A 21,991-nucleotide genomic window follows, 5' to 3' on the forward strand; every position below is an offset into this window, starting at 1 on the left:
GATGCGTTAGAAAATTAACCAGTCCCATCAGACTGACTAAAACAAATGTCAGTCAGTCCGCCATACTTTTAACCAGTCACAGACTGACGGACATATGTCAATTTCGAGCCCTGCACTTCCACCCAAAAGTTAATTAGTTAGATCAAAGATTAAAAATAAATAAAGTAAATACAAAGAGGAACTCACTGTCTGATTTTTTGTTATTGTTGTATTTTTATTTTCTGGGGGGGGGGGGGGGGGGGTATATGATGTTACATGTATCGGTAGGTAAAAAAAAAACTAGACAGTGATTCCTTAAATATTCTTTTGAAAAAGATGATGATAGAAAAGAGAAAGAGTTTAATTTCTGTTGTAACACACAAATCAATTGGTTGATTAGCATTTACCAAATCAATGAAAATGGTATTAAAAAGTCAACACTATAAAACAGATTTGATAACTTATGAGTTGTATGATATTGACAATATTACTCCATGTTACTTGTACATCAGATTTTTAAAAAAATAAACTTGTCCAATGAATAAAATTGTGACAAAAATGTTCTGCTAATGATTTCTACAATAATTATATCTTTAATAGACTGATATCATCTTTTCATTGAAAAATTTCTTAAAATTCAAATTTCTGATTTTTTTTTTAACTTTAAACATTTATTTGTATGCCAGAATTTATGTAGACAAGTGTCTGTGTGAGTATTTATCTATGAATGTCAATTTTGTACAATTTTGTATTGTAGTAGAGTCCATGAAATATTTTCAAACGAACATAATAAGCAACAAGTATATCTGATAGAAAAAAGCATCATTTTCATGGCTTGAACTAAAAATATATATGGTATCAAATCAATGATTTGTTTAATAACTTCCTTATTTTAATTTTTGAGTTAATTTGTTTATGTGGGTGTCTGTGGGTCCAACTTTTGGAATTATGATTAAACAAAAATGATTTTCATATGTAAAACAAAATTTCCTTTGCAGAATTTAAAGTGAATACATTCCGACAAATACTAATAAATATTCCTAAACTACAAACCAACAATCGAAGTTGACCTCATCGCCTCCAAGATGGAGATAGTGATCAGGGAATACTTTAGCGACACCAGCAAAAAATTTGGACAGGAAACTGTACGAGGATTCCAGGGAAGGGTTGATTGGTCCGTACTGTCCATTAGGCTGGCTGCCGCTATAGCATTTTGTCAGCAGGTCTTTGATTGCCTTACCCCAAGACTGCGAGTGCCCTGTCAAAAGAAGGATATACTAGTTGGGATTTAAAACAAGGTACATGTACCAATAGTCCTAGACTCATTTAGAGGGGCATGGACATGATTGAAAATTTTCAACTCAAATTGTATCCATGCCCCTTTAATGTAATCCATTTAGATTTTGTGAGACTTAATTTCTATGATTTCACCATATGCATGTCAGATTTATAAGCAAGATATTTTAAAATTTTCACAAACTTTCATTTAATTCATTATTGTATAAAAAATATGGACACTAGAAAAACGTGAGTGTTTCATTTCAAATCTACAAGTATATATACAATGTAAATACAACGTCGCATTATAATTGCACAGTCACAATTATAATCAATTTACAGTCCAACAGGACAGAAATCAGCTTTCATTGTGTCAGACTTCTGTGTGATACTTCTGCAAGTGTTGATTAACCAGTTAGCGTGGATTGGTTTTAGGGTTGAAGTTACCCACAAAATTTCTTCCCTGAGAACCAGTAAAATTTTTGTTACCTACAAACACCGACTCCCATGGACAATGATAATTCTAATATTTACACATGTACCTTCAAAAATCACTCACAACAAACATGAATTAATATTTATAAGAACCTTATTTTCACCTAAAGTTACGCTCATGGGAACACATGAAGTTCTTGCAAATAGGAAGTGATTTATAATACTTCTAAATCAGGGTATTCTAATACTAGCTACTAGTATATGTAACATTGACAATGTAAACCATCAAAATAATCCCTGTGACAAATTAATTGTTCGTGTACATATGTATATTCAATAATCAAAGCATGAAGAAAGAACATGAGCTGCTCGTTTGATAAATACCTGGTGAATCAAATTCTGGAATAACTCTTATTCCCAAAATGCGGGCGAATTCTATTATTTCTGCAATCTGATCTTGTGTGTAGATGTGTCGAGAATCATAAGCACCCTGAAACAGTAATTCATTTAAAATTCATTCAGAGATAATACCCATTTTTTATAAATAAAGGCTTTAAAACAAAATTAATGGATTGTCAAATGGACACTTGAAACTATTTGTAAGATACGTGAAACTGCAATCAGTCAGTTAGTAACTTGAAACTGCTTGAATTCAGGTGTATGCATTGATTTAAGTAAAATCAATTTTCACTCTATAGGAACAGAGCCAGGCTTGAATATAATAAATAATACCACATCCCCATCAAATTCACAAAGTCTGTGATGACACAGAAATCTGACCTTTGATGACACAGAAATCTGACCTTTGATGACATGTCTGGGAACTCGACACTGGTGTAAGGAAATGACTGATCATCCACAATGTGCCAGTGAAATACATTGAATTTACTCTGTGACATGGCTAGCTGAAAAGTCAAAAGGTTCACATTTAATCAATTACATACAACATGCACAGGTAAACTAGTCATGGACTATATATATCATCTGTGAATTAATGATCAAGATTTCCTCGACGCTAAACTCAAGCATACATATTATGATATAATAATATTCTGATCCATGATATGCACATGTCTGTACATGTGTACGAATAAAAGGAGGCAACCAGGAACACTCCCTCTCTTTTTCAAATTTAGAAACCAACATCCACAAAGAAAAATTCAAAATCATAGAAAACATATCAAAAATTTCTTTGCAGCTAAGAGTTAAGGACTTGGGTCTTAATTCAAATTCACTATTTAGTTAACCTTCTACCTTTCTACAAAAAGCAAAGATATTCTTTACATTTTCAGTTAGTATTGACTGCCTGCAGTTGATCTAGCTCACAGTGAGGCTAAACTTCATGATCAATACCTAATATTAAAACAGAGAAAATGTCTTGACCTTGGGAAACTGTTCTGCACTCATTAGAATAATAACTAAAAATTCCATTTGGTTAAATACTACGTTACACATACATGTACAACATTGTGTATTCAAAACTTTCACCAAAGTGGAAACTGGACATTAGCTATATCACTGTTATATGGAAGCTGGACATTAGCTCTATCACTGTTATATGGAAGCTGGACATTAGCTCTATCACTGTTATATGGAAGTTGGACATTAGTTCTATCACTGTTATATGGAAGCTGGACATTAGCTCTATCACTGTTATATGGAAGCTGGACATTAGCTCTATCACTGTTATATGGAAGCTGGACATTAGCTCTATCACTGTTATATGGAAGCTGGACATTAGCTCTATCACTGTTATATGGAAGCTGGACATTAGCTCTATCACTGTTATATGGAAGCTGGACATTAGTTCTATCACTGTTATATGGAAGCTGGACATTAGCTTTATCACTGTTATATGGAAGCTGGACATTAGTTCTATCACTGTTATATGGAAGCTGGACATTAGCTCTATCACTGTTATATGGAAGCTGGACATTAGCTCTATCACTGTTATATGGAAGCTGGACATTAGCTTTATCACTGTTATATGGAAGCTGGACATTAGCTTTATTACTGTTATATGGAAGCTGGACATTATAGCTCTATCACTGTTATGTGGAAGCTGGACATTAGCTCTATCACTGTTATATAGAAGCTGGACATTAGCTCTATCACTGTTATATGGAAGCTGGACATTAGCTCTATCACTGTTATATGGAAGCTGGACATTAGCTCTATCACTGTTATATGGAAGCTGGACATTAGCTTTATCACTGTTATATTGAAGCTGGACATTAACTTTATCACTGTTATATGGAAGCTGGACATTAGCTCTATCACTGTTATATGGAAGCTGGACATTCACTCTATCACTGTTATATGGAAGCTGGACATTAGCTCTATCACTGTTATATGGAAGCTGGACATTAGCTCTATCACTGTTATATGGACACTCTTTAAAAGAAAACATGTGCTAACAATGGAGTATTTTTACCAGGTTCTGTTTTATGACGGACACATCTAGGAAGTGTCTGGAGGTATCCAATAGGAGACCCCTGTGTTGAAATCGAGGGAAGTCCGATATTGTTGTACCATTCACGGTAAACTTAAAAAAAAGAAATTCACATGTCCAATCATACAGTACATATTTCTCATGTCTTTTACATATTTCATGGATATACTGAACATAAGTTAGTACTTAGTGCCACTTACCATATCTTTATTCTGTTGTAGGACTAACTGACTAAAAGTTTCAATTCCCCTTAATGCACCCCAGACGCTGTTTGAATTCAGTGTGGCTCCAGCTGCACCAATTGTCAAGTTGTCTATTAAAATCAAGCATACAATCTATATAATCCTAGCACGATATTTACAAAGTGTACTCTAGCTGCACCAATTGTCAAGTTGTCTATTAAAATCAAGCATACAATCTATATAATCCTAGCACGATATTTACAAAGTGTACTCTAGCTGCACCAATTGTCAAGTTGTCTATTAAAATCAAGCATACAATCTATATAATCCTAGCACGATATTTACAAAGTGTACTCTAGCTGCACCAATTGTCAAGTTGTCTATTAAAATCAAGCATACAATCTATATAATCCTAGCACGATATTTACAAAGTGTACTCTAGCTGCACCAATTGTCAAGTTGTCTATTAAAATCAAGCATACAATCTATATAATCCTAGCACGATATTTACAAAGTGTACTCTAGCTGCACCAATTGTCAAGTTGTCTATTAAAATCAAGCATACAATCTATCAGTGCTCCCACTGGACCAAAATTCCCTTTCGCCACTTTTTCGGGTTGCGGCGCAGCGCAAATAATCTCATGCTTTACAATTATTTCCATCATATTATTTTATGCATAGCTCTTATCCTTAGACGAATTTGGCTCCACTTTTTTGGCACGCTGTTTATGGCTATATTTAGCTCTAAAACTTCATTGTTATTTCGGATTTCAAACATTTTGGTTGAGCATCACTGAAGAGACATTATTTGTCGAAATGCGCATCTGGTGCATCAAAATTGGTACCGTATAAGTTTTACATTCATTACACTGATTTTAGCATTTTGAATCAGTTATAGTACTTAATCACATCCACCTACCATACCTAAACACTTCTTTTTGAATTATTAAGAACCTGATTTGTTTTTTGATAAATTCTATTATGGAAATCAAAAATCAGATAATAAATCATATAAATATAAACTTCATGATGCTACACCCTTCAGTGAAAACATTGTGTACTTTGCCCGAGATACAGATGTCACAAAACATCAAGCCCAATTTAGAGTCGTATCTCAACCATTCCCTATTAAATTTCCGTTTTGGTATGGAAGATTTTGCAATTTGGACAGAATAAGATGTTTGAGCAGGTGGGATTGACTGTAAAACCAAACAATGATATTTTTTTTAATTCTAGACTGACTTGGCTCAGAAGCTACGAGTTTAGTGCATAGTCTTGTGAGATTAACATTTTTATACTGTTGCGCACCGAACTTCAAAGAATTTTTTTTTATTAAAATTACTATGTCCATATCAATGGTGACCGACCGCATTGTTTATGAAATATCGAATTAAAATCAAACCCATCAAAATTAAAATCTTGTAATCAACGAGCTTGGCCGCAAAAATAAACAATTGATGTATATACATTATGCACAATAATACGGCCAATTTAATTACCGGTCGGTTCTGTGGTTAAGAATTGACATTAATGTGAAGATGATAACACGATAATGAATAAGACTTCAAATGTTAAACAATTGACCACAGCAGGGTACACAGCTGTCCGATGTACTTTATTACATAATCACCGACTTTTTTGCAGCCATACATTACCTGAGGCTATTATCTGGCCATCGTGACCAGCTCTGTGTGCACTGGAGCGGCGCGAGATTTCCGGTCGCACGCGTTGACTGAATAAACAAATTTTGACTGCATAAACAAACAGGCGATAATGTGTCACTGACAAATGAAAACACAAGACAGATTTTAAAATACAATTTACTACAAAATGGGATTTTCGCCACTTTAATTTTTTTTTCGCCATTTTTGAAAAAAATTCGCCATTGGCGAAAATGGCGAAGCCCAGCTCGAGCACTGCAATCTATATTTAATCCTAACACGATATTTACAAAGTGTACTCATTATGCATTATGACATATATGCAGTAAGAATATATGCCATTTGAAGCTAAGCAGCTTGATGCATTATTAGTATACAGAGGTCATAACTTATTTACAAAAACAAGTGCCTGTGCCTATACCACATGTATATATTCTTGCTGCATATGTCAAGATTCTATTGCCTAATTTTCACATTTATTAAAACTACCATAAAATATTGGCTTGATTCTGTGCAATTTTCTACACTCAATACCTATTATGATCACCCTGTGATGAGGGTGTCATAAACATAATCTGAAAATTTTATATCGTTAAAGGTGAAGATCTTAATTAACGAACAGTGATCAATCTCATAACTCCTATTTAAGCAATACAAAATAGAGATTTGGGCAAACACCATCTTCGATAGCCAAGGGTGACAATCCACGGTGTTTCTCTATTCTCTATGAATAGAGAAACACCGTGGATTGTCACCCTTGGCTAGCGAAGATGGGCAAACACAGACCCCTAGATATACAAGAGGTGAGACCCGGGTTTTCAATTTGCTGCGAACAGGGTTTACCTACCCAGTTTAATTTATCCACAGGCATCTAGATTTTAATCAATAATTAAATATAATTAGGGGGGAAACTCTATCTATATATATAGAGGGTTTTTTTCTTCCTTATTCATATATCTATTTTATATAGATTTATCTAGCTTTGCAAACTAAATGGATTGTTATTACGAAAGAGTTAAAAACAGTGGATTTTATTGTTATTATGCATCAAATACCTTACACCAAATGCATGTACTATCTACCCTGTCGCGCAGAATATTCCATTTCTGGTCTGGTGTACTTACAAGATTCATCCATTCCAAGGTACGGGTATCGATCGCATTTGCTTTTGACATTGACATCCAACACAGTAAGGGACCCTGCCTTCAGAAACAACTTCGGATGGAATCGCAAAGTCTTCTCTCTGTATCCAAATATTATTGTCTGATAACGAAAGAAGGCGGACTCCAAAATGTCGCAACTTTGGTCGGTCGCTCTAAATTTAAATACATTTCGATTTATCGTGTACACGGCCGGTGTTGAGGAATATTGCTGCGGTAATGGCCATGGCATTCCAATTGTTGCTGTGACTGATACCAATTTATCATTTTGGTAATCACCATTGCTGTAAACAAACGCAACGAGGTGAACAAACAGAAAGCAAAGCATCAACGCCATGATCGATGTCACATGAGCAACATCACATGACTCGCACGAACATTTCGCTCCCAAGACGGTTCGTCCTTAAAGACCTTTCGCCCCAAGTCCAATGATCAATATCTAGGCCTAATATCTTTGCAAGTATTGTTTCTTTCATTTTTTGCAGATTAATATTCATGTCCTTAAACATTCATATGGATTGAAAATAAGTTATAGAAATGGATTCATACTTAATTAAACAAAATCATTGGCAATATATTGTAACCGGAAAGCAGAACTCTTTAACTGATAAAATATGAAAGTTACCAGCCAACTTGGCTTAAAGTGGTAAACTACCTCCAGTTTACAATGATCAACCCAGGTAAGGGGATTTCTGAACTATGATCAACGCTAAATGAAAACACTGTTTAAAGTTTTTATGAATTTAATAAAGTGAGAATTAACCTTTGTAAATGATAACAAATAATAAGTAATGATCAAAATATAACAAATAGTAAAGTCTATGGAAATTTCACAGAAACAAATAAAGTTATATCAGAAATATGATTTAATTTAGCAAATGAACAACAATAATCTCAATAAATAAAAAGGAAGTTTATGAAAAAAAAATATATATATATATATATAAATAATAGAAATTGGCAGGAATGTGGAAGACCTATGAAAAATATGAGAAACTAAAAAAAAAATATATGTCCCTACTGAGCCTCCATACTAATGAAAATGGTCAAAAATCTCTCTATGAATAAACACTACTATAAATAACTGAATTAGAAAATGTAAGGAAAATGAGCTAGATCACCCAATATGAACTCTATCAACACTCTAGAGTTGAACTATGAAAAACACTGAAAAGTCTGGGCTCTAAAAATAACTAACCCAGCAAATGAACTACACCAAAAATATAAAGGGCAAAATAATAAAGAATAGTGGTTCTAGAATTAACACCTGTTATCCACATCTCCTAAAACCAGGCTGGACTTGGAAAGGGAACCTAACTTATCTATAAAAATCCTAACATCCTAACTCTAATCATAAAGTGCTCGCTCAGCACGTGCTAAATGAAACCTAGAATGCCGTGTACCTTGAGGTTGGCATTAAAAGCAGAGATAAAGTGCCATGAGGCTTATCCCCAACCAAGTGAAGAAAACTACACGAACACGGCTTTAAATACCCTAGCTATGCCCAAAAATAAACGCCAATAGATATCAAAGATCCTAAGGCTAACTTAGCCAATTAGAAAACAGCTATCAAAAGTACTACGGAAAGACTGCCAACATGGATGACACTTCCTGTTTTAAAAGTAAAACATGTGGAAAGTCAACACATGACCTAGCTTATAAACGACTAACAATAAAGGGGTTTTACGTAAGTAATAACTGAAAACTCAATGTAAATAACATTATCATACTGAAATACTAGCAAATAATAAGTAAATATAAATTACGAAACCAGGGCTATGGAAATAAAAATCCAAACCACTACAATATAATCAAAGTTGAAATTTATGTTTGTTGAAGATCGGCTCGTAGATTTACCCCAAAACACCCGAAAACACCCCAAAATACCCAAGAACACCCAAAAACACAATGAAAAGACCCCAAAACACAATTTAAAATAAAATATTGGTTAAAACTGGGAACATAGATTTACCCCAAAACACCCAAGAATACCCCAAAACACCCCAAAACATCCAATATTTTATTTTAAATTGTGTTTTTGGGTCTTTTCATTGTGTTTTTGGATGTTCTTGGGTGTTTTGGGGTAAATCTACGAGCCAGTTAAAACTATGTTATTTACGCAGAAAACTGAACAATTTCGCCGTATATTATTTGAAATGGTATCAATATACATAAAAGAGTTATTTGAAGATCGATAACTCGGTTAATTTTCCCAGCTCATCGGAGTCACATGACATATAAATATATATTTTATATTTAAATAAAATCTTTAAAAAAAACAAAAGAAGAAAAAAAATTAGATTTTAACTGGTATTTAAAAAAAAATAAATGAAAATTCATATTTAATCAATGATCGATATTATAGGCTAAATTATTACATCAAAGGAAAGCAATTAAACTTTAATTACTGGAGACCATTGCAAAGCAGATATGAGTAGATTGTAAAATAAAAATAATTTGAAAGTAAAGAAGACTCATGATTGTGCAATCGGCGGCATCAAATAATTTACTGTTTTGATCATTTAAAGTAATTCCACCCTCTTGACAATGTGATGTCATCATATTTTGCAAAATCAATTATTTATTTAGATTTATGCATGTTAGGAACATAAATTTTGTTGTAGTCTTTTCCTATAGTTATTGTAAAAAATCTTGTTAGAATAAAATATTTCAAAAGTCTAAGTTATAGATGAATAATCAATGATACGTTTCAAAATATTGAATCCAAGGGCAATAACTCTGTTTCTATTAATGATTTCTTTATCAAGTCTATTATGCGATGATTTCCTTTATTTTTTACAGACATTTTGTATATTTTTGTGAAGATAGTTTCATGAAATTGTTATGAATGCTACTATATCGTCATAACCAGTTTGTATGGAATTTTAATATCACTGTTAATGGAAAATTGCACTTTTCTGACGGTGATATATGATTCTGTTTATGTACTTTTCACATCTTAAAAAGTGTGATGACCTATGTATTTTATTTGACAATTTGTTAGTTTTAACTCTAACGAATGGAAATAAATGCACATTTTGAACTTGTATCAGATAAAACTGCGAGCATGGAGTTACCTTAACGAAATATTCATATTGTTTGTTTTACACCAAATGCTATTGGTTAAATTATTTATTGGTTAAAATTTTTACTAAAAAAATAAATTTTTCTTTAATATATGAACGATATTGGTTGTTTACTGTGCTGTTCTATGATATTTTTGGATGTTTTGGGGTGTTTTGGGGTATTCTTGGGTGTTTTTGGGTAAATCTATGTTCCCAAGTTGAAGATCAGTCTTAATTTTGAGTAATCTCAGCGAGATTCGTCGAGGCTGGATATTTGGACCAGAAGAGGCGTCAGTCGGAGTCCAAATATCCAGCCTCGACGAATCTCGCAGAGATTAAATTTTGAGAGGCTCCATTTCAACCCCAAAAAGAATTTAATTTAGAGTCCTATATATCATATGGTTACGTGTCTCTTATCGAGGAGACTGGTTTTAATTACGAAATGCTGTTTTCTAGTTAGAATAATCTAACTGTGTCTCGGGACAGGCCCACCCGGGTCCGTAGGACATTATCATTCTATCTAGCCGTTTTCATTTTTTTTTTTTTTTTTTAAATCCCATCAATTCATTATATTTTAATGATTTTAACAGTGACAGGGATGTGAACATTTGAATTAAAGGATAAAATATATAGGTGTAATAGGTTAAAATAAATATTTTCTAACAAATCTGATGCCCATGATATGACTCTGCTGTCTTTGATCTTCAGTGACTATAAAATTATGTGTTCAGTTTGTTAATGGAAACAGCAATAATTCATGTTCACATAACTATACGAGAAATTTTGTGATGCCATGTGTCCAGCATATGAGATTTTATGAATATGTTGGAATTTTGTCAATATTGAAAATAAATGATGTAAAATAAAGAGTGGTGTTTTAGTACAGTACTGCTGGTCAGGTATACATGGAGCACCAAATTAACATAAACTCAAATAATTGAAAATGTCATTAATTATTTCAAGATATCATTAATTCAATTAGTTATTTTTGTAATGTCTGTTTGAATTGCCCGTTTTCAGAAACATCTTTAACATCAGGTGAGTCATCTCCAATGTCAGAAGAACTGTGGGGCAGGATAAAACAAGCCCCATTTGAAACTAAGATGAAGAGGCAGAAATGGGGATGGATTGGCCACATACTAGGAACGCCTGCATCAAACATCACCTGACATGCCCTGGATTGAAACGGAAAGTGGATCGACCAAGGCAGAGAAGTGAAAGTCGCTAGAAGGACTTGGGCTGAAGAGGATATATATATATCTCTACATACTTGCATGAATGATTTAAAATCATTCATGCAAGTTTCAATTGCTCCTCATAAAACTTTTAACTACTTTATCGATGACTCATCCTCACAATCTTCAATGTAGGGTAGTTATTTGAAAATAAGCAATTTTTAAAAACTTGAACGTTTCGAAGAACAGTACCCCTCTGAATTTTGGATAAGAGTATTCACGGACGGATCAGCCACAAATGCAATAAAAAACGGAGGGGCTGGTATATACATCCAATATCCAAATGGAGAGCGACAATCTGAAGCAATACCAACAGGCTTGCATTGTTCCAACTATAAAACTGAAGAAAAAGCCATCAGTCATGCTGCACATACCATCACAGACAAAGTCAATATCACAACTCCAGTTGTTTTCCTTACAGATGCTTTGTCTGTATTACAGGGATTGACAAACAACAAGCTACCATCACTAGAACAGGCGCTATTTAACATTCAAAGTCGCATAACAGTGCTACAATGGATCCCTTCGCACTGTGGAGTCTATGGTAATGAACAAGCTGACATTCTTGCAAAACAAGGTGCTGGACAACAACAGGAGGAAAACCCAGTCTGCCTTGCAGAGATGAAAACCATAATAAAATCTCTGTACAGAAAATCCAACCATCAAGACAGTTACCACCATCTGTCGAGACCTGAACAAACCGTCATATTCAGACTGAGGACAGGACACAATAGACTAAACAAACATCTGAACAGATTGGTGAAAGTGGTACCATCCCCAATGTGTCCCTGTGGTGAGGCAGAACAAGATACAACACATATTCTACAGACATGCAAGAACCATCAGGCATTGAGACAAAGGATATGGCCATTACCAACAACCATCCAGGAAAAGCTATTTGGAACAGTGGAGGACTTACAGAAGACCACCAGATTCGTAGAGGAAGCAGAAATCCAAGTGTAGAGGCAAACAACAAGAAGAAGAAGACTCATCCTCACAATCTTCAATGTAGGGATATACATGTAGAGTAGTTACTTGAAAATAAGCAATTTTTAAAAACTTGAACGTTTCGAACCCAGGCAACGCTAATGAAACACAATACAAAGTATATCTCTGGACATTCTGTCCATGTTCGCTAAAAAGACACGACATGATGTTACATATATGAACACATTTATTTTCTCACATATGGCTCGATCACTGCAGATCACAAGTTTATACTGAAACCACCTAATTCCAAGAATAGTCTGAACTAAGACCTGAGATCCAGCATAGCCGAACTCAGTTGAGCTTTTCTGCAATGCTTTCATTAAAGCAGGTCTCAGTTTAGACTCATCCTGAAATCAAGGACGTTCAGTAACAACAAGCAGACCTGCATTGTGTTAAAGCACAATGATTCATAAAAATACAATCACGCAACTCTTGATCAAAATGTTATGGTATCATTTGAACAAAAATACCCCCCCCCCTTCCCATTCTAATGCATGTTGTAGGCTAGCTTCTGAACATTAAGTAGTGATAAGTACTAGTACTTCATGTATTAGAGTACTGCAAAAATGAAACAGTCCTAGCATGAATATAATTTGACATGTAAAAATGGACTATCTATAATAAGAGCCTTTCTGGAACCCTGTAAAACTCAAAATCTTGAAGTATTAAACAAAGATGAATCTTTTATTTTATGAGAGATAATAACCCATAGTTTCACACTCAGTTTCTGCTATATACAGTCGCTTGGGAGTGATTAACATCGAAAGTGATGCTATTTCTCCATTTTATTCAAATTCAGTAAAAATCCCTTTTTTTTTTTTCCCTTTCTTTTTTATGGGGGGGGGGGGGGGGGGGGGGGGGGGCTAAACTACATGTATTTCTTTCTCAAAATATAATTGAGTGCAACTTTGGACAAACAAAATTTTAGATCACATATCATGTATTTCATGAGCGTATACTGACTAGATATACCTATGATATGAATATGAAGTCTGTCATAGCTTGCACTCCCATGTTTTTAAGAAGGAAAACAGCATGAAAAATATCACATTTTATATTTTTATATACCAAAAATGGAAGCAAAACATTATAATTCCTGATCTACGTCCTTTTGATCAACTTGAGAATAACATTCAAGTTGCACCTGGATTCTTGCATAAAATATACTTAATTTTGAAACAAAAACAAAAAAACTGTTGATTTTTTTGTGAACAAAGGGAGCCCTTATCATATATAGTCCTTTCTTACAAATGTACAGGTATTTATCACAAGCTGATGTGATACATTACAGATAGAATTTCAGTATTTTGCCCATTTAACAACAAACTTTCAGCTAACATCAACAGTCAATTACAATAAATGACAATGATAGATGATTTTTTAACAGATGTCAATGTTTATAACCCCTATCATTCTATTATTTTTGGTACATCCTTTTAATCATCTAAAATTATTTTTGCAATCGCTCTTGGAAGAAAGCCTCCACAGAATCTGTGTTCCATTTGTCTATCCCCAACTCCTCCACAACATTACGATTTTCATCCATGAGTTTGATAGTGGGGTCCATTCCCCGCACGTAACGCACTGCCAGACGAGGGAATTGTTTAAGACGGTCCGACTTCACAAATGCTGAAAAGAAAAGAATGTAGCTCTGTATTGCATGTAATATTGATATTGTTTTGAAATGTTTCATGATTTGCACATTCAGACTTGCAAAAATATAGTTCTTCTAAGACAAAAGAAAAGATAAACTCTATATAGTACAATCTTATACACAATTTCCGAGATATCAGCTCTTCTGTGATGGAGGTGCCTTGAGTATTCTATTAAAAACTTGGGTGAGTACAGGGTGTACACATCAACATCATACATTTTTGTTAAACAGCATAAAAAAACAAGAGGCCCATGGGCCACATCGCTCACCTGAGTCACCTTGGCCCATATCTGAAGACTTTCCATATATATTTGCATGTAAAACCTTGGTCCCTATTATGGCCCAAACTACCCTTTGCAAACTTGAATCTACACTATGTCAGAAAGCTTTCATGTAAATGTCAACTTCTTTGGCCCAATGGTTCTTTTAAAGCTTTTTTCTATATTTGTATGTAAAATTTTGACCCCCCCCCCCCCACTTGTGGCCCCATCCTACCCCCCGGGGACCATGATTTGAACAAACTTGAATCTGCACTATGTCAGAAAGTTTTCTTGTAAATATCAGCTTTTCTGACTCAGTGGTTATTGAGAAAAAGATTTTAACTATATATTTGTATGTAAAACTTTGATCCCCCTTGTGGCCCCATCCTACCCCCGGAGCCCATGATTTGAAGAAACTTGAATCTGCACTATGTCAGAAAGTTTTCATGTAAAAATCAGCTTTTCTGGCTCAGTGGTTCTTGAGAAGAAGATTTTTCCTATATATTTGTATGTAAAACTTTGATCCCCTATTGTGGCCCCATCCAACCCCCGGAGACCATGATTTGAACAAACTTGAATCTGCATTATGTCAGGAAGCTTTCATGTAAATCTCAGCTTTTCTGGCTTAGTGGATCTTGAGAAGAAGATTTTTAAAGTTTTTCCCTATATATTTGTGTGTAAAACTTTGATCCCCCCTTGGGGCCCCATCTTATCCCCGGGGGCCATCATTTGAACAAACTTGAATCTGCACTATGTCAGGAAGTTTTCATGTAAAAATCAGCTTTTCTGTCTTAGTGGTTCTTGAGAAGAAGATTTTTAAAGTTTTTCCTTATATATTTGTGTGTAAAACTTTGATCCCCCCCTTGGCGTCCCATCTTATCCCCGGGGGGCCATGATTTGAACAAACTTGAATCTGTACTATGTCAGGAAGCTTTCATGTAAATCTCAGCTTTTCTGGCTTAGTGGTTCTTGAGAAGAAGATTTTTAAAGTTTTTCCCTATATATTTGTGTGCAAAACTTTGATCCCCCCTTGGGGCCCCATCCTATCCCCGGGGGCCATGATTTGAACAAACTTGAATCTGCACTATGTCAGGAAGTTTTCATGTAAAAATCAGCTTTTCTGACTCAGTGGTTCTTGAGAAGAAGATTTTTAAAGATTTTTCCTATATATTTGTATGTAAAACTTTGATCCCCTATTGTGGCCCCATCCAACCCCAGGGGCCCATGATTTGAACAAACTTGAATCTGCATTATGTCAGGAAGCTTTCATGTAAATCTCAGCTTTTCTGGCTTAGTGGTTCTTGAGAAGAAGATTAAAGTTTTTCCCTATATATTTGTGGGTAAAACTTTGATCCCCCCCCCCTTGGGGCCCCATCATATCCCCGGGGGCCATGATTTGAAAAAACTTGAATCTGCACTATGTCAGAAAGTCTTCATGTAAAAATCAGCTTTTCTGGCTTAGTGGTTCTTGAGAAGAAGATTTTTAAAGTTTTTCCCTATATATTTGTGTGTAAAACTTTGATCCCCCCCTTGGGGCCCCATCTTATCCCCGGGGGCCATGATTTGAACAAACTTGAATCTGCACTATGTCAGGAAGCTTTCATGTAAATCTCAGCTTTTCTGGCTTAGTGGTTCTTGAGAAGAAGATTTTTAAAGTTTTTCCCTATATATTTGTGTGTAAAACTTTGATCCCCCCCTTGGGGCCCCATCTTATCCCCGGGGGCCATGATTTGAACAAACTTGAATCTGCACTATGTCAGGAAGCTTTCATGTAAATCTCAGCTTTTCTGGCTTAGTGGTTCTTGAGAAGAAGATTTTTAAAGTTTTTCCCTATATATTTGTGTGTAAAACTTTGATCCCCCTCTTGGGGCCCCATCTTATCCCCGGGGGCCATGATTTGAACAAACTTGAATCTGCACTATGTCAGGAAGCTTTCATGTAAATCTCAGCTTTTCTGGCTTAGTGGTTCTTGAGAAGAAGATTTTTAAAGTTTTTCCCTATATATTTGTGTGTAAAACTTTGATCCCCCCCTTGGGGCCCCATCTTATCCCCGGGGGCCATGATTTGAACAAACTTGAATCTGCACTATGTCAGGAAGCTTTCATGTAAATCTCAGCTTTTCTGGCTTAGTGGTTCTTGAGAAGAAGATTTTTAAAGTTTTTCCCTATATATTTGTGTGTAAAACTTTGATCCCCCTCTTGGGGCCCCATCTTATCCCCGGGGGCCATGATTTGAACAAACTTGAATCTGCACTATGTCAGGAAGCTTTCATGTAAATCTCAGCTTTTCTGGCTTAGTGGTTCTTGAGAAGAAGATTTTTAAAGTTTTTCCCTATATATTTGTGTGTAAAACTTTGATCCCCCCCTTGGGGCCCCATCTTATCCCCGGGGGCCATGATTTGAACAAACTTGAATCTGCACTATGTCAGGAAGCTTTCATGTAAATCTCAGCTTTTCTGGCTTAGTGGTTCTTGAGAAGAAGATTTTTAAAGTTTTTCCCTATATATTTGTGTGTAAAACTTTGATCCCCCCCTTGGGGCCCCATCTTATCCCCGGGGGCCATGATTTGAACAAACTTGAATCTGCACTATGTCAGGAAGCTTTCATGTAAATCTCAGCTTTTCTGGCTTAGTGGTTCTTGAGAAGAAGATTTTTAAAGTTTTTCCCTATATATTTGTGTGTAAAACTTTGATCCCCCTCTTGGGGCCCCATCTTATCCCCGGGGGCCATGATTTGAACAAACTTGAATCTGCACTATGTCAGGAAGCTTTCATGTAAATCTCAGCTTTTCTGGCTTAGTGGTTCTTGAGAAGAAGATTTTTAAAGTTTTTCCCTATATATTTGTGTGTAAAACTTTGATCCCCCCCTTGGGGCCCCATCTTATCCCCGGGGGCCATGATTTGAACAAACTTGAATCTGCACTATGTCAGAAAGTCTTCATGTAAAAATCAGCTTTTCTGGCTTAGTGGTTCTTGAGAAGAAGATTTTTAAAGTTTTTCCTATATATTTGTGTGCAAAACTTTGATCCCCCCTTGGGGTCCCATCCTATCCCCGGGGGCCATGATTTGAACAAACTTGAATCTGCACTATGTCAGGAAGTTTTCATGTAAAAATCAGCTTTTCTGACTCAGTGGTTCTTGAGAAGAAGATTTTTAAAGTTTTTCCTATATATTTGTGTGTAAAACTTTGATCCCCTATTGTGGCCCCATCCAACCCCAGGGGCCCATGATTTGAACAAACTTGAATCTGCATTATGTCAGGAAGCTTTCATGTAAATCTCAGCTTTTCTGGCTTAGTGGTTCTTGAGAAGAAGATTTTTAAAGTTTTTCCCTATATATTTGTATGTAAAACTTTGATCCCCCCTTGTGGCCCCATCTTATCCCCGGGGGCCATGATTTGAACAAACTTGAATCTGCACTATGTCAGAAAGTCTTCATGTAAAAATCAGCTTTTCTGGCTTAGTGGTTCTTGAGAAGAAGATTTTTAAAGTTTTTCCTTATATATTTGTGTGTAAAACTTTGATCCCCCCCTTGGGGCCCCATCTTATCCCCGGGGGCCATGATTTGAACAAACTTGAATCTGCACTATGTCAGGAAGCTTTCATGTAAATCTCAGCTTTTCTGGCTTAGTGGTTCTTGAGAAGAAGATTTTTAAAGTTTTTCCCTATATATTTGTGTGTAAAACTTTGATCCCCCCCCCCTTGGGGCCCCATCCTATCCCCGGGGGCCATGATTTGAACAAACTTGAATCTGCACTATGTCAGGAAGTTTTCATGTAAAAATCAGCTTTTCTGACTCAGTGGTTCTTGAGAAGAAGATTTTTAAAGATTTTTCCTATATATTTGTATGTAAAACTTTGATCCCCTATTGTGGCCCCATCCAACCCCAGGGGCCCATGATTTGAACAAACTTGAATCTGCATTATGTCAGGAAGCTTTCATGTAAATCTCAGCTTTTCTGGCTTAGTGGTTCTTGAGAAGAAGATTTTTAAAGTTTTTCCCTATATATTTGTATGTAAAACTTTGATCCCCCCTTGTGGCCCCATCCTACCACCGGGGGCCATGATTTGAACAAACTTGAATCTGCAATATGTCAGGAAGCTTTCAGGTAAATTTCAGCTCTTCTGGCCCAGTGGTTCTTGAGAAGAAGATTTTTAAACGACCCCACCCTATTTTTGCATTTTTGTGATTATCTCCCCTTTGAAAGGGACATGGCCCTTCATTTGAACAAACTTGAAAGCCCTTCACCCAAGGATGCTTTTGGCCAAGTTAGGTTGAAATTGGCCCAGTGGTTCTGGAGAAGAAGTCGAAAATGTGAAAAGTTTACAGACAGACGAACAGACAGACAGACGGACGCCGGACAAAATGTGATCAGAATAGCTCACTTGAACCTTCGGTTCAGGTGAGCTAAAAACCATATAAAAGCTAGTTCAAATGAAAAAAAAAAATAATATTTTGAAGAGTTTTTTTTAAAGTGTTACTTTATACATGTAATATACATAAATTAATTGTGGATATTTGGGATATTGTTGTAAAATAAACATACAATAGAGAAAATACCAGCATATCATTGAACCTAGTTGATAAAATTCCTACAAAAGACATATTTCTTATTTTCCATCATGCACATATTTTGACTAATCAAGATTTTGATCAAACCTATGATGTTGCATGAGGATACTAGGTTCAATAAAAAAAATTGTTAACTATTTCATAATGAAAAACTTTTAATTTTCTATAAATAATCAATGGGATCTATGTACAATGTACATTATTTTAAAAATGTTGTCATGGGCAATAACTCTTATACTATGCCGATATTAATGCACATTCCATGTGTTTATGAACCCCTTGAAAACTTATTACTAACTTAGTTTGTGTATCAATCGAATTTGGGTTATGAAACTGCATATGACAACTTACTGTGCAGTAATGGGCATTTGTCAACACACCCCCACACCATAGTGTATACCAATTTTACTGTGAACAAAAGTCCTCCATAGGGACGTATCTCGAAACTTGTGTGTTTAATCTTTTCATGTAGTTTTATATTGCAATTGAGAGGGAATAATAAATCTGATTTTAATCAAATACATGTATACATTACAGTGAGATTATCCTAAAAAAACAACAACAAAAAACAGATTGGATATTTATACAATGTAATTATATTAAAATCAAATATCAATTCAATTCCTACGTATCAGAGAAACCTACCCTGCACTTGTGGGAACCGTCCCAATTTTCAGCTGCACACATGCAGCTCAGCAAATGGATAAACCTGGAAAAAATTGAATTAGTACAATGAAATTAAGGATCATGAACAAAACAAAATTGCTGAATGCTAATATATCTTAATAAGGGGCTGAAAAATAATTTATATATATATATATATATATATATATATATATATATATATATATATTTCAGTTTTCCTTAAGCAAGTGACAAGGGAAAATTTACTTGTACTACCTAGAAATTCCACTGTCCTACCTAGACAATGAAATATAATTACGTAAATAAAACACACCAAGTGTAAAACACATTGTTTTTTGGGTTGTTGTTTTTTTGTGGCGGGGGGGGGGGGGGGGGGGGGGGGGGGGGGGGGGGGGGGGGATGTTAGCATGAGTATGGTATTCCTAGCAAAACATTCTCTAGTAATCAAAGGAATTTTCAGAATACATTGGTTTTTATACCCTGCGTTTGTGCAATATTTGTAAGTAATGATAATAATAGTCTACTTTTAGCGCATCGCTTTCTGTGTCTTCTTTTTGGCAACACTGCAAGCAATTCTCCTTCATTGTTGATAAGTTGAATGTATCAAGTTCATTACAGGCACTGCATAACAGATCAGTTGTAACAAAACCAAGGCTCCTACACTCCTCCACAGATAATGTACTGCAAGCTGTTCTTTCTATAAATAGCTGCAAACATAACAAAAAGATAATTGTAAAATCATCAACACAATGTAGGAAACATTTAAATTAGCCATTTAGTTCCAATTGTGAAACAAATCTGTTGAAAACTTCCCCTAATGCAGCATTCTAAAGAAATAACTGACTGTTTTTAAAAGGGTACTTTGGTAACTTTTATTCAGTTGACTGTTTAAGGGCACTGACAAGTGAATGCTTGGACCCACACAAAGCCACACTGACCACAGACATTGAACCACTGCAGCGTAGAGTTACCATGCTTGTCTTCAACAAGTATATGATCATACATCTCCTGGCTGTGTTTACTTCTTTATTGGATCAACTAGACTGAGATTCTTTCCAGTATCAAACATTAACTTGTCCTTTGCTACAAGGTCATGAACCAGCTACTAACAGATTGGGAACACTTCCCCTACAGCAAGATATAATATCGCGAAATTGTGATTATCCCTCTCTAGCGAGAGTAAATATATTCCGTATAACCGAGAAAAACACCTGTAGAGTACATCTCTTCTGGTTTCACGTGAAAAGAAGAAAAAGTGCTAAAATGTCTGATACTTCTGCAAATATATTAATCAAAACAAAAACACTTACGATGTGCATTGGATTTCAAACTGCTTCCCTCTTACGCAGCAACTTTGAAATGCAATTTCTTGACCATGTTGTCAATTTTATAGAGACAATTCACATCATGTTGGGTGTGAGTCGCACTTATTAATCATTGCATGGAATTTGCCATTATTTTCAATAAAGACACCAAAACCCTTGTTTATGGTAATGTTTACTTTATCGCTAGAGAGGGATAATTGCGTTTTAGCGAGAAGATCTCACTAGAGGGAAAGTGTTTCCAACCTGACTAAGTAGACATCAGTTCAGTTAAGTACAACACGCCTGGAGATGCCAGGACTAGATGAGGACATCCATGTACCAGCAAGGATACATATAAGACCTCCTTCTTCCCTCTGCCAGTTAGGTACTGGAATCGTCCACCAGAGTCTGCTTCAGCAGCATCCTCATTGGAGGAATTCAGGGCCAGAACAGTATACGGCGGCCACAGTGTACAGTTTCAAGATTCAAATTTTTATTGGAAAAATATGGAAGCAAATTAGGGCCGCAGCAGTATCTTTATTTAGTTTGTTATAACAGATTAGTAATTTGTTATAACAGATTAGTAATTTGTTATAACAGATTATTAATTTGTTATAACAAATTATTAATTTGTTATAACAAATTAATAATTTGTTATAACAGATTATGAATTTGTTATAACAGATTAGTAATTTGTTATAACAAATAACAAACTAAAAAAAAAGATACTGCTGCGGCCCTAATATGCTTCCGTAGAAAAAGCTGATGTTTTAACCGAGTTGGAGTTTATATTACATTCAAGAGTGAGGTCAACTCCATAGAGGATGAAGAAGTTGCCTAACTTTTTAATTAAAAACATTTTATAACATACGTGTCATATACTGATTAGTTTCTTTTCAAAATAACCTTTCCAGACTTCACTTCCCTCTCTCAGAAACGCAATAGAAAAAATCTTACAATTTTCGTTGATTTTGGGATCTAATTTAGTGTAAATTTGTCAATTACTCACCAAAAACGTCAGAAAATAAGCGAGGACCCCTCCGGTGTCCACCATGTTGATAAAAAGTACTACTTCCGGGTAGAATGAAAACGACGATCCGGAGATGTTTTTTCCGGTTTGCC

The 21,991-nt window shown here is 35.3% G+C and overlaps 3 protein-coding genes across 6 annotated transcripts in view; 1 reads left to right on the forward strand and 2 right to left on the reverse strand.

Annotated features, from left to right (window-relative positions):
- Nucleotides 1-7,539, reverse strand: part of LOC125650174 (beta-hexosaminidase subunit beta-like) — an 18,121-nt gene extending 10,582 nt beyond the window's left edge. For 3 of the 4 annotated variants that reach the window (XM_048878207.2, XM_048878206.2, XM_048878205.2), the window contains exons 1-6: nt 7,112-7,524; nt 4,345-4,457; nt 4,127-4,237; nt 2,496-2,597; nt 2,077-2,182; nt 1,033-1,237 (exon numbers count right to left, since the gene is read on the reverse strand). In XM_048878207.2, coding sequence (XP_048734164.2) covers nt 1,033-1,237; nt 2,077-2,182; nt 2,496-2,597; nt 4,127-4,237; nt 4,345-4,457; nt 7,112-7,484 — 1,010 coding nt within the window. In that variant the 5' untranslated portion in view covers nt 7,485-7,524. Of the gene's footprint in view, nt 1-1,032; nt 1,238-2,076; nt 2,183-2,495; nt 2,598-4,126; nt 4,238-4,344; nt 4,458-7,111 lie in introns of all 4 variants that reach the window. The other variant, XM_048878208.2, reaches the window with a different exon arrangement.
- A 3,843-nt stretch (nt 7,540-11,382) lies between these two features.
- LOC125651253 (uncharacterized) lies at nt 11,383-12,410 on the forward strand. The gene is made up of 2 exons (XM_048879832.2): nt 11,383-11,426; nt 11,660-12,410. Exons 1-2 carry the CDS (start codon nt 11,383-11,385, stop codon nt 12,408-12,410), a joined length of 795 nt encoding a protein of 264 aa, XP_048735789.2.
- Nucleotides 12,411-12,603: 193 nt separating this feature from the next.
- LOC125651805 (selenoprotein F-like) lies at nt 12,604-21,991 on the reverse strand. The gene is made up of 4 exons (XM_048880583.2): nt 21,879-21,991; nt 20,090-20,272; nt 19,566-19,629; nt 12,604-14,066 (listed from the first exon to the last, which is right to left on the reverse strand). Exons 1-4 carry the CDS (start codon nt 21,921-21,923, stop codon nt 13,888-13,890), a joined length of 471 nt encoding a protein of 156 aa, XP_048736540.2. The 5' UTR covers nt 21,924-21,991; the 3' UTR covers nt 12,604-13,887.

This window comes from Ostrea edulis, chromosome 5 (genome assembly GCF_947568905.1).
Source record: "Ostrea edulis chromosome 5, xbOstEdul1.1, whole genome shotgun sequence".
Lineage (NCBI taxonomy): Eukaryota > Metazoa > Mollusca > Bivalvia > Ostreida > Ostreidae > Ostrea > Ostrea edulis.

Coding starts and splice junctions, on each gene's coding strand:
- LOC125651253 (XM_048879832.2), top strand. CDS start 11,383: ATGCCCTGGATTGAAACGGAAAGTGGATCGACCAAGGCAGAGAA. Junction 11,427..11,659: donor GGATCGACCAAGGCAGAGAA/GTGAAAGTCGCT, acceptor ATTTTGGATAAG/AGTATTCACGGACGGATCAG.